This window comes from Vanessa cardui, chromosome W (assembly GCF_905220365.1).
Source record: "Vanessa cardui chromosome W, ilVanCard2.1, whole genome shotgun sequence".
NCBI lineage: Eukaryota > Metazoa > Arthropoda > Insecta > Lepidoptera > Nymphalidae > Vanessa > Vanessa cardui.
This window is the reverse complement of record NC_061153.1, coordinates 6787669-6801129: the sequence shown is the minus strand read 5'-3', so window position 1 is coordinate 6801129 and position 13461 is coordinate 6787669. Positions and strand designations below refer to the sequence as shown.

At 35.2% G+C, this 13461-nt stretch overlaps 2 protein-coding genes across 2 annotated transcripts; both read left to right on the top strand.

The window, feature by feature from the left end:
• Window positions 1–4365: 4365 nt before the first annotated feature.
• LOC124542519 lies at window positions 4366–8713 on the top strand. Its single transcript, XM_047120463.1, has 4 exons — window positions 4366–4803; window positions 5005–5253; window positions 7663–8021; window positions 8657–8713. Exons 1-4 carry the CDS (start codon window positions 4377–4379, stop codon window positions 8711–8713), a joined length of 1092 nt encoding a protein of 363 aa, XP_046976419.1. The 5' UTR covers window positions 4366–4376.
• Window positions 8714–10662: 1949 nt separating this feature from the next.
• On the top strand, window positions 10663–13185 carry LOC124542518. Its single transcript, XM_047120461.1, has 2 exons — window positions 10663–10798; window positions 12024–13185. The coding sequence occupies exons 1-2, from the start codon at window positions 10663–10665 to the stop codon at window positions 12539–12541; spliced, it is 654 nt and encodes a 217-aa protein (XP_046976417.1). The 3' UTR covers window positions 12542–13185.
• Window positions 13186–13461: the final 276 nt, after the last annotated feature.

Below are 13461 nucleotides of genomic sequence, written 5' to 3'. Positions count from 1 at the left end.
TGAGAAATACATAACAATTTTTACAATTAACTGATTGGACAACAATGCAATACATAACAATACATAACTATTTTAACAAGTATATCTATCAAAACCTTACAATAGATACAATTTATAAACAGATAATTAATAAATAAATAATCGATAACTAAATCGATAATAACTTCTGTCTGGCAGCACGAGTAATATGTCACTCAGTAACTGTTTTCATTGTTTGTTTTAAGCTCGTGGTAATATTTTAGTACGTGTATATAGTTATTCTATTTCACGAAGTCCGTTTGACTATGAATGTTGTAAGGTCTGTACGTGCACACTGTTTTAGTGTGCGTAACCTCGGGAGCGCTCAGTTACGATCGCGACGCGGTCAGAGTCACTAGTGTTTTGTTTCCGCGCTAAAAAAAATCAAAGAGTAACGTCAGCATGGCAAGTAAACGCAGAAAAGTTGTCCACAGTGAGGTAACATTTTTTTTTAACTATTGTTACTATTTTTTGTGTGCTATTAAGAGTTTATCTATCTAATATTGTAAAATTTGTATTACTTAAATAGGTATTTCGATTTGGTTTTGTTCTAGGGTCGAAGCATGATAGCTAGCGTTTATCATTTCCTGCGAGAAGAGTATGAATTCACAAAATCAGTTGCGGAACCTAACTGTGATTTGTCTCATTTAGGAGATATTACAAGGCGTACAGCTGAGGCTACAGGTGTTTCTATGAAAACTGTTCAACGGATATTAAAAGAAGAGAAGGAATTGCCATCCTGCTCATCAAATTTCACTTCTCCTATGAAGAAAAGAAGAAAGCGGGATAGTAAGATAGAAATAGATAATTTTACAGCCGATGTTGTTCGCAGTACTATACAAAATTTCCATGTCATCCATAAAGAAATTCCAACGTTGGCTAAATTAAAAACTGTATTAAATGAAAAAATTGGTTTTGATGGTTGTATCAAAGCTGTTCGTCAATTGTTATTGAAGTTAGGTTACAAGTGGCGTAAAACAGAGAATAACCGTAAAATTTTGACGGAGCGTCACGATATACAAATGTGGCGTTTAAAATTTTTGAAGAAGATGTCAGAATATCGCAGTCAAGGTCGCGCAATTGTGTACACCGATGAAAGTTATGTCCTTTCAACACACGTGCGAAACAACACCTGGGCACAAAAGAAAGAGAGTACAGCATTCTTAAAAAAAATTAGCACAGGCACTCGCTTTATATTAGTGCATGCGGGTACAAAGGATGGATTTATTGAAAATGCTTCATTGATTTATAAAGCCAACTCAACAGCTGGCGATTACCATTCTAATATGAGCTACGATAATTATGTTAAATGGCTATACGAAAAACTTTTACCCAATTTATCCCCACGCTCTGTCATTGTCTTAGACAATGCTTCATATCACAACACACGGACGGAAAAACTACCGACGTCGGCTACAAAGAAAGCAGACATGCAGCAATGGCTTAGGGATAAGGGTATAGCATTTGAGCAATCTCTCCTTAAATTGGAATTGTACGATATTATAAAAAAACAAAAAGATGAACACATAACGTATAAAATTGATGATTTTATTAAGAGCAAGGGTTTTGATGTCATACGTCTTCCCCCCTATCACCCAGAATTAAATGCTATTGAAAATATTTGGGGTATTGTAAAAAATTATATCGCATCAAAGAATATCGAACAAAACATGACGAACATGGAAAGACTGATCTTTGAAAGCTTGAATAGAGTAACCAGTGAAACATGGCAAAAAACCTGTGCTCATGTTGAAAAAATTGAAAAAGAATACTTAAAATACGTCGACCTGGATTTTGAGTTCATAATTAACTTAGGAAACGATTCTGACGAAAGCGAATCGGAAATTGAATTTGATAGTGATTAAGTGCTGATTTTTTTTTGTTTCTTCTCTGTAACAAATAAAAATATTATTTACTTTCAACTGTTGTTCTTTTTCTCTGCAACTTATCATTCTAATAGCTAAATATTATTTACTTAAATTGTCTATATAATTTATTAAATAAATATATAATGCGTGTCAGATTTCTTTCCTAACGCTACCTACGTTTACACACACTAGCGCGCCTATCACTACACGTCACTACTACAACCAGAGCCAAACGGACTTCGTGAAATAGAATATCTATAACAGCATTGGTGTTAGTATAAGCTAAAGTGATTGTGAGATTGAGACTCCTTTGCTTTAGTTATACTTTTAATCCTTGCAGAGTTTACCTTGTGACTTATAATTTAGCCACAGTGATTGTGAGGCAGAGACTCCATTAGTTAAGTTTTAGTTGTTTATTTGTTACGTGATTATTAATTATTTATAAAGCGACAAACACGTTTTGAGACAAAGACTCTATTAGTTAAGTAATTGTGGAAAATTCATCTCATTGATGTATTAATTGTTCGATCCGACTCCAGCATTTATGTTGGCAGTCGTTGAGAGAAGTTGACATTCAAACGTACAATACTCTGGCATCTTGGATTTCACCAACACCGGTAAGTAATGTTTATTGTAATTAATAACATTCAAAAGTTATATTATAGAACGATTTGAGCTTAGTTGTTTTCCACACTTTCAATTAGAGTTAAAGTAGGATTTGTTATTTACTGAGTCTTCATTTATAAATGGCAATATAAAATAGTTATACAGCGATATACCATATTATTATCAAAGACTTGGTTTTGAATTATTAATTAATATATAGCACATACATATACAATTGGAATTACAATGATGCAAATGAAATTACTAATGTTTATATTTGATTTCACAGATTTCACATGAAGATTTAATTTGCACTGCATGTTTTAATTCTATCCAACAAGTTTTGTCAGCCGGAACGACACCAACTCCTTTATTTGGACACACAAATGTATGCTTTGCATGTGGTATATCTATACTACGTGTACGAACATCAAGAGTTCATCCAAACTCCGAGGAAAGAAAGATTATTTTGCGTTGGATATTCCCACATTTGGTTCGTATACTAAGCTTATGTATAATTTAAAAAACAATTCATTTCAATTGTAACAAGATTGCTATTTCAAGCTACAAACATAAAACAATATGTCATTGCTACAAACTCATGAAACATTTTAACAGAGGTCCAACATTTTAATAATGTAGTTTTACATCATGTAAAACTATATAATACTATATAAACTATAAGACTTTGTTAGTATATTTATTAAAAGGTAACAGAGTTTGTTAATAATTATAATTGTAACACATTACAAATAGTGACAAATAAATAGCTTTTATAAATGTGAATGATCACATAATTGAATTATTAATTAAGTTTTTTGTTTATCAGGGACAACACCTGCACAGAGTGTGCCGAGCATGTTGGATGGCTGCTAAAAGGAATGTCCAACGACAGTTGCAACAAGATGAAAACCGAGAGATTGTAGTCCCTGAAGCAGAAAGTGCACATGTACCTCAACCACCACCACTCCCACAGGAAGGTTTGTTTCAACTGCAAAGGAGGCAACCAGAACCAACTATAACATCAAGAATTTATAAACGTGTTTCTTCAACAACAAGACATTGTATATTTCACGAATGTTTGAATGTGGAACGCCACCTAGTTCCAAAAATTATGAAAGAAACAATTTAAGTCGTCATAGAATTTATATTCCACCTTGTGCTCGGGTTTGTAATATGCATTTGAACTGGAACTACTGGAACCAGCTACAAGCACACGATACAGATTTTACAAGTTCTCAAATGGATAATCTGCTTGCTTCATTAGGAAAATTATCATTGCAGAAAATCAACTTCAGTAATATTTATTCGATCCAACCTCATTTATGCCACTACTGGCTAGGTTTGAATTCCATACAATTTTACGATTTGTTAAACAGTGTACCACGATTATATGAAGAAGTACCAGATGCAAGTGTTGCATTAAGCATTTATTTAACTAAATTAAGATCAGGTGACAGTAATGAAAGATTGACGGGACTATTTGATAAGCCCAGAAGTACCTTGGAACGTTACATGAACAAAGCAAGGAATGTTCTAACTGAACAATTTGTTTCTGTCCATTTGGGATTATCTCATTTGTCTGTTAGTGAAGTGGCAGCTAGAAATACTATAATACCAGAAGGTTTTTATGGGAACAATACAATGCCAATAGAAACAAAACCAGCCATAACTATATGTGATGCTACCTATGTCTATGTTCAAAGCGGTAGTAATTATTTATTTCAAAAGCAAACATATAGTTTGCACAAGTTTGCAAACTTGGTAAAGCCATTTATGATTGTGTGTTGTAATGGTCACATTCTAGATTGCCTTGGCCCCTACAAGGCTACAATGAATGATGCCTCAATAATGGCCAAAGAATTTAGTAGATCAGATGGAGTTATGCGGTCTTATTTCCGTGAAGGTGATGTCTTTATATTGGACAAAGGATTTAGAGATGTGGTGGCCCAGCTTCGAAATTATGGATATCAAGCACATATGCCCGATTCTTTATTCGAAGGCCACCATCAACTAACAACGGAACAGGCAAATAAGTCTCGTTGTGTAACAATGTGTAGATGGGTAATCGAGGTAATAAATGGTCGATTGAAACGTGATTTTAAATTATTTCGACAAGAATATTTTAATAAATCGGCAAAGCATCTCATGGAAGATTTTAGAATTGGTTGTGCACTTTTAAACAAGTTCCACCATATTATTGAAGAAAAACCCGACTATTCGGAGTATTTAGAAATAGCAAAACAAAAATTAAACGAGCCCAATCATTTATCTCTCATTGTTAACAGAGAACAATTAAACAGAAGGCGAAGTATGTTCTCTAGCATAAACGATACTCACCCTCACTTGGACCAGTTTTCGAGGTTAACCATATCTGATTTAAAAAGATTTGCTGTTGGATCATACCAGCTGAAACAGACAAAACCCTACTACGGTGAACATATTCGTGAAAATGGCACATATATTGTTCAGATAAATGACTGAATTGAAGATGATTTGCCTTTAATACTAGGTGTAAATAATTATCTTCTTCGTGGCAGAATAAAATCCAGGCATGTGAGTAGCCGAACTTACTATACGTATCTATTGCTAAATAAAAATGAAGAAACAAGAGATACACTAAGTGCCATTTCAGGCTATTACTGTAGCTGCCTAGTGGGCAGTCGTACTGTAGGTTGTTGTGCCCATGTGATGACCATCACATGGTATTTAAGTTGGGGTCGGCATAATGATGTAAATGCACCAGCCCAATTTTTAGATAACATTTTTGAAGAATATTGTTACGAAAATGATTAATATGAAATAAAATAATTTTTATATATTGCCTAATTGTTTTATTTCTCTCTCTCTCTCTCTCTCTCTCTCTCCATCTGACTCTTTCTCTTTCATTCTTTCAACAGCTGTCACTGCTGGGCTTATTTTCAAACCATAGCGTACCTTAATATAGATTTAACAACTACTTTTATTTTATTAATAATACTTTTATATTTATTAATTCCGGAGTATTAGCCATGTTGTTTTATTTTTATATGTTTTTGTAGCATTATCACTATAAAATAAACATGAATTAAAGTTGACACAAAAAATTTTGTGGCGATACTAAAGTCCATAGTATTTTGGGCATTCTCCTTTAAATGTTTACTTTTACCTCCGGGTTATATGACGTGATTTTTTACTTAGAAAGGTTATGCATTCATTTCTTTCTTAACCCTTAATCAAACCATGGGAGCATAGCTCCCACATCAGTTTTTATTTTTTTTACCAAACCATGGCTTAAATACTCCCACATCCTGTCATAGTCTATAGAGCTTACAACATTTCTGAACGAATTAAAAAAAACAAAGTGTCAGACGGCCATTGTCTTGTTGACAGTTGACATTAATTTTCCCGCGACGGTTTTTTTCGACCGTTTGGTGTTCAGTGCAACAAAATATTCATTTCTTTGAGAACAAGGAAATGTAAGTCGTGCAATTTTTTTACCATTTATAGTTTTTGAGCGTAACTAAGCATTTACATATAAAAATCATTGATCAGTAGTCAATTCAAGCGACACTCGGCTTACAAACTACGTGGGAGTTATACTCCCATTACCCGATTCGGTCACCCAATTTTATGCAAGGCCTCAGCAAAATTTGACTCATTTGATTATTTTTCTTTTGCAGAGAGTATAAATGTCTCGAAAAAAATCACTACGTGATGTCGAAATTGCGAAAGAGTTGCAAGCGTTGGTATCTTCCGAAGATGAAGAAGAAATAGACAATTTTAGTTTCGGTGAAACAAGTATATCAGGGGTATGCAGGGGTTCCACAAGGAGGCGTGTTGTCACCATTACTCTTTTCTATCTTCATTAATACTATCACTCACAATATATCTTCTCTCTATCACATGTATGCAGACGATGTACAAATCTATACACAGTCAATTCTCGAAGATTTACCGTCTGCCATTGCTCGTATTAATGATGACTTATCTAGTATTTTAAACTGGAGCAATTCTTACGGTATAAAAGTCAATCCAAATAAATGCCAGACTATTGTCATTGGCTCGCCAAACTTGGTCTCGAGAGTTGACTGGGTTAACTTACCAGCCATTACATTTGACGGAGTCAGAATACCCTACAGTCAGTGTGTTAAAAATCTGGGAGTGTATTTGGATAGAACGCTATCGTGGTCTTGCCAACTGCAAGAGGTTAGTAGAAAAACTTTTGCAGCTATGAGCTCGTTGCGACGACTGCGGTACTTTCTTCCCATTCCTACCAAAACTATGTTGGCTCAATCCCTACTTCTCCCAATTCTTGATTATGCTGATGCATGTTATCCCAACCTAACTGAAGACCAACTTAATAAACTTGAGAGACTTCAAAACATCGCCATACGGTTTATATTTGGTTTACGCAAATATGACCATGTATCAGAATTTCGTCATCAACTCAAGTGGTTACCTATTCGCCTTTGCCGGAATTTACATACTCTTTCGCTTCTGTACTGTGTGTTATTTATGCCGAATTTACCTACCTACCTACAAGAAAGATTTCATTATCTGGGGACTTCTAGTAAGTTCCTAAGATCACAAGATAACTTAACACTTAGAATTCCATCTCACTCTACAAAATTTTATAAAAAATCTTTCACTGTAAAAGCTGTACAATTATGGAATGCCTTGCCTCTGTGTATTAAACAAGCAAAAAATCTATCAATTTTTAAAAAGCTTGTGAAAGACCATTTCCTGGCATTGTCTTATGGTGACAATACTTTTAATATTTGATATAGCATTTTGAATGTATGTATGTAAGTATCTATGTATGTATGTATGTATGTATGTATGTATGTATGTATGTATCTATGTATGTATGTATGTATGTAAGTATGTAAGTAAGTATATATTTATATATTTTTGTATGAATATGTGTATGTATATTATATGATAATTATTATTTAATATAGGTACATTAAACATTATATATATAACATGTGACACCACCCTTCACTGAAATGAAGACTGTGTTTTTAAGCCCATAAGGTTGTCTGGTAGAAATCGCTACCTAGCGATAAGACCGCCTTATTGTGCATCTCATTTTATTTTCTATATATTTCATTTTTATTGTTAAATTACTCTGTTACTGTGGTGTACAATAAAGTATATTATTATTATATTATTATTATATCTATAGACGTGAACTCCGCTTTAGATAGAATTCAAAGTATCTCTTATGAAGAGCTTTTGGAGACCCTGGAATCTTCAGAAGAATCTCATAGCCACTTTCAGACAAATTTGGTTGAAGTTCAACATGCTCCTCCTTCACCTCAACCACCATCTAGTAATAATGTGCAGATGAATGATATAGAGATAAATGATGTTCTGTTTGAGTCTCAAATAGCAACTTCAATATCTGAGGAAAATGACAAATATTATAGTGAATTATTCCAAGTTTATAGTGGATTACAGAACAAAGTCCGCCAATGGTCAAATAAAGTTGAGAACTTTAGAGATAAAGGCGTTTTTGAGAAGGATCTAAAATCCCTCATAACAGTAAGCCGAGCTACACCAATAAATTATTTTACGAGAGAAGATTTTTTTTAGGTCTAACCTATTAGTGGAAAATACCAATAAATACGCTTGTTACAAAAAATCTAAATTCTGGAAGGATGTAAAAAAAGAAGAAATAAATGCTTTTCTTGGCATATTTATACTTATGGGATTGAATCCTTTGAAAGACTTTGAACTATATTGGTCCTCTGATACATTTTACAATAACCCAGAAATAAGCTGCATCATGCCACTAAAGCGATTCAAAAAGACTTTGGAAAACTTTCATGTTAGTGACATAAGCAAAGAGCTGCCCCGGGATCACCCAAACTATGATAAATTGGGAAAACTTAGACCTGCTTTATCTATTGTGAACCAAAGTTTCCAAACATTTGCTGAGAATTCTAATCACCAATCAATTGATGAGAGCATGGTGAAATTCAAAGGCCGGGATGTAAAAAAGCAGTATATGCCTATGAAACCTATCAAACGTGGGTATAAAAGTGCAGGTGTGACTCGAAATGTGGATATTTATATCACTTTGATATTTATACAGGTAGCTCTAGTTTTTTACATTCTAAATTATTAGGAGTTCCATAGTACTTTATGTTTATATTGAACTTTATATTCTATTTCAGGAAAGGATAAATCAGGAGCTCCAAGTGAAGAAGGACTGGGTTACAAAGTGGTTGTAAAACTGACTAGAGATGTACCTCCTGGCACATTAGTCATATTTGATAACTTTTTTACAAGTATACCCCTAATGGAGGTTTTATATGAACGAGATATTTATTGCATTGGTACTGTAAGATTGTCCAGAAAAGGAATGCCAGAGGAATATTCCCCAAAAAAGCCTAATGACAATGCTGAAATGAAAGCTAAAAAAAAAGAACTTTCAAAACTGGCTCCAGGTGAATTCACATTTCGATATGATAGCCCTGTGGGGTGTATCAAATGGCATGATACAAAAGATGTGCATGTTTTGACAACAGCAGTCAACCCATCAGAAGTCTCTATTATTCAAAGAAGACAAAAAAATGGCACATTTAAAAATTTGTTTTGTCCAACTGCAATACGGTAGTTGACAGTAAGAAAATATTTTGAATTTTTTTATTTTTTATGGTAGATTTATAGATACAAATAGGAAAAAACGATCTTATTGATTAAATAAATCATGATTATTTCATATTTTTGAGATTTAAAATTCCAAAAATACAGTCACTAGCCACGTGACAACGAACACCAATGACAGCGCGTGACGTCACAAGTTGCAAAACAAACAATCTTGACGTATCATGGTCATAATTATTTTGTTTTGTTTTGCTATTAAATGTAGGTAACTTATATCGTTATTCCAACATTCCGACAAATTTATACTAGAAAAGAGTTTGGTACAATGGAAGCAGGTTTTATAAAAGCGAATAGCAGTACAGTCAATCTGGGTAACTTTGTCTTTCTGTCTAACATTGATCCATAGTCTCAGAATTGGATATTTTATTTTTTTGCCAAAGCAAAACACCGCTAGATATTTTTTTATTTTTTTATTATTGTTTGTAACTTTGTCCGTAACCGTTCCAAAAAAAACGCAAAGTGACAAATGCCTGAGGCCAAAAAAATAAAAAAAAAATTGAAACCCGAAAACCTCGTAAATTTTGTTGCCGCATAAAAGTTGTTTGTTGTGCTGTTTTTTCGCGATTTCCTAGAGTAAGTTAAGTTTTATTAAGTTAATAAATGTTTATTTAAACGACCTAGTCAAAAACAGAAGAAAAAAGTCAAATATTTATGAAGATATCTCAACAAATGTGAACACGGTTGATTTGAAATTGTAATTCTGGGTAACTTTGACCCGGGCCAAAGTTACACCAAAAGTTTTTGACTGCGTCTGAAAAGATGCTGCTTGCTTACTGATGCAGAAGAACAAATTATCGTGTCACAGTCTTAGGGGCAACGCAAATAGAAGACGGCGAGACGAAGGTACGGTACAGACACGGCGCAGGTACGGTGCAGGCGCGATATCTGCGCAAACAGACGCGGGGACGTACGGCACAGAGTATTAATATACAAGGTGCTATTTAGTGGAAATAACATTTAATACACATCCTTTCGGTTTTTTTTCGAATACTAATTCCCTCCTTTTGTATCATTATAATTCCTATGTACAGTCGACAGCACATCAAGTGTAACATTGCGCTACGAAAGCCGCCACTATTACAAGTGCAATAAAGGCGTGCTCAAGGTCAAACTGTATAGCTTGATGTGCTGTCGACTGTACTTATGTTTGCAATATGTAACCGCTATGTTTGCTATTTAACTACTTTAAAATACGAATAACATCGAAATACATAAATCAAATCATAATAAGTTAAATTACATCGGATTTTCATTAAAATCATGGATTAGCTACTGTATCAATGTAAATCAGCCTTTAAATATCCATATGGACGAAAATTTGAACAGTTTAAAATATATCGCTACGTATCTTTGTTCATACTGTATATAATGCGAGACGCCGTTTGCGCCTTACCGTTATTACATCTGCTGGCGACGTGGCGGGGGGCGAGGAGCGGCGTGCCTACGCCGTCCGCTTGCCGCCTTCAGTCACGAACAAAAGATAACGCAAGACGCACGTCGCTTCGTATACAGGATGCGTGACGATATTGAGTTTTGCGAGTTAATTGAGCAATACCCGAATATCTATGACTACACTAAGACAGGGTACAGTAACAGAAATGTGCAAGACAAAATATGGCAAGAAATAGCAATAAAAGTCGGTGCAACAGGTATGTATTTTATTTAAATTTTAAACATTATGTCTAGTCTGAAACGGAATCGGAGATCGTTGTGTTAGATATGTTATAAGATATTCCCTGATATGATAGGGATTTTCTCCCATTAATCGCATGTTAATGTTTGCTCCTATCAAATTATTTCTAAACCGTGGATTTGATTTTTTACCATCACATGTGCGAATTATGTTATGCAACACACACATTGCTTTTATAATATTACCAACATATTCTGGTTTGCAGCAAATAGGCGTGTAAAGTCCACCAAACTTTGACGCTAACATACCATAGGCACATTCTACTGACTTACGTGCCCTTGACAACCTGTTATTATAAGATCTTCTCTCATTAGTCAATTGATTTCGACCATATGGTCTCATAATATTTCTTTTTAGTGGAAAAGCTTCATCTGCTACAAAATAAAAGGGCACATTCTGTGTTTCTCCGGGCAAAGGTGTAGGGTTCGGTAAATCGAGATCGCCTAGATCCATAGCTTGTCCAAAAGAGCTAACTTGTAATACTCGCCCATCACTATTTCGGCCGTATTCACCAACATCTATAGTTAAAAAGAAACCATCTGCATCTACAACTGCTAACAATACAATAGAGAAATATCCCTTATAATTTATGAAAGTCGAACCCGAGTTGATGGGCGCTGTAATTCTAATATGCTTTCCATCTAAACTCCCAACACAATTCGGTAAATTCCAGAGAGTGTAAAACCGTTCAGCAACTTCTACCCATTTTTGTCGTGTAGGTACAGGCATATATTCCGGCTGTAGGCATTCCCACAAAACGCTAGGGGCTTCATGCACAATTTGCCGGACGGTACTGCCTCCTCTCAATACATATCCGATCCGATCCGATCCGAAAGTGATGTAAACGAACAGCCATCTGAGTATTATCTGTAACAAAAATAAAATAGCAATAAGTATGTAACATATGTGTGTTTAGATTGAGGTGCCACTTTTCGCATCGTAAAGTGGCTAATGGAGTTATTTAGTAGTAGTTTAGAAAATTTTGTAGAACGGATATTGGATTTTGTAGTAGAATACTTCAAAAGTTAAATGAATATAAAGATGGCACCTCAATCTAACTGTTTGGATTGAGGTACCTACTAAAACTACTACTAAATAACTCCATTAGCCACTTTAAGATGCGAAAAGTGGCACCTCAATCTAAACACACATTGTAACTAATCTCCTTAAATATTTTTCAGCCCAAGAATGTAAAGAACGGTGGAAGAATATTCGATGTAGTTACAGCAAAAACAAGAAAAGGCTAGATTTGCCATCTGGATCAGGTGCAAAGACGATTAAAGAGTACTACCTTTCACCACATCTACATTTTTTAGACAATTACTTGAAGTCCCGACCAACCAAAAGTAATCTAAGCAAATATGATAGCACAGACGGTAATGATAGTGAAGAAGTCGATGAGACACTGTGTACTGGTCAACTACCTTGTCAAAACACAAATTCGGATTCCATCTCCAATCAATCCACGCCAACACCGCCACTGCTACCACCATTAAATAAATCTAGGGCAATCTCTTTAAAAGATGTCAATAAATCAGCACATGAATATTTCAGTCAAAGAGCATTACAAATGAAGACCATACATAGAGCTGAGCCTGAAATAGACAGCGATCTAGCTTTTTTTCAAAGCATGCTTCCAGATATGAAAACAATGACACCAGCCCAAAAACGAAGATTTAAAATGGGCGTTCTCAATTGATCAGAGCAAATTTTAAATGACCCAGTACCTAGTTATCCTAGGACACAGCCGTATTATCCACGAACACCTTCTCGAGAGACAGATTATGATCCTAATGAAGGTGCAACCCAGCAGACTCTTACATCCAGAGCTAATACAAATCCAGCACCTTCGTTTACCTCGACTCAGCAGACAGCTAAACATACTGCAGCAGCTAACAAAAATCCGGAAACTCAGCTGACTTTGATATCCGGAGAGTATATAAATCCAGCACCACCGGCGGCAGTGGCTGTAATTGAACAAATAGCTGGGCCTTCAAGACACCGAACTTATGATGAGAAAGCTTATCAACTCAGCATTTCAGAATATCAGCAAACGCGGACACCGGGAGCTTATGAAAGAGCACAATCCTTAGCACCTCCGGCAACTCCAACTACATTATATTTGCCAATATTTTCACCAATAACTCCAGCTACACCTCACCCGAATCCAGAGACATCTATCCAATCTCATTAAGACGAAATAAGTGATTTTAATGAGAACTATCCAATGCCTTGAACTAGGCCTGTATTTATATAGGTATATTCCCGCTGTCAACCCCCCTGCTTGTCCACCCCGGGTGGACAGAGACACAAATGATTTAAAAACCGATTAATTTTAAATGATTTCCGCCGGCCACCCCAGGTGGAAAAAGACATGAGTTTCATATTACCTACTAAATCATTTAAAATTAATGTTTTTAAATCATTTGTGTCTCTGTCCACCCGGGGTGGACAAGCAGGGGGTGGACAGCGGGAATATACCTTATTTATAAATGGCTCTTAGTGCGACAGCTAGCTTGAGTAGTCATGTGCTGTCCCTGTCCGCATGCGCTGATTCTGTATTGTGAGATAAGGACAGCACATGATGACAGCTTGACAGATACTCAAATTAGCTGTAAC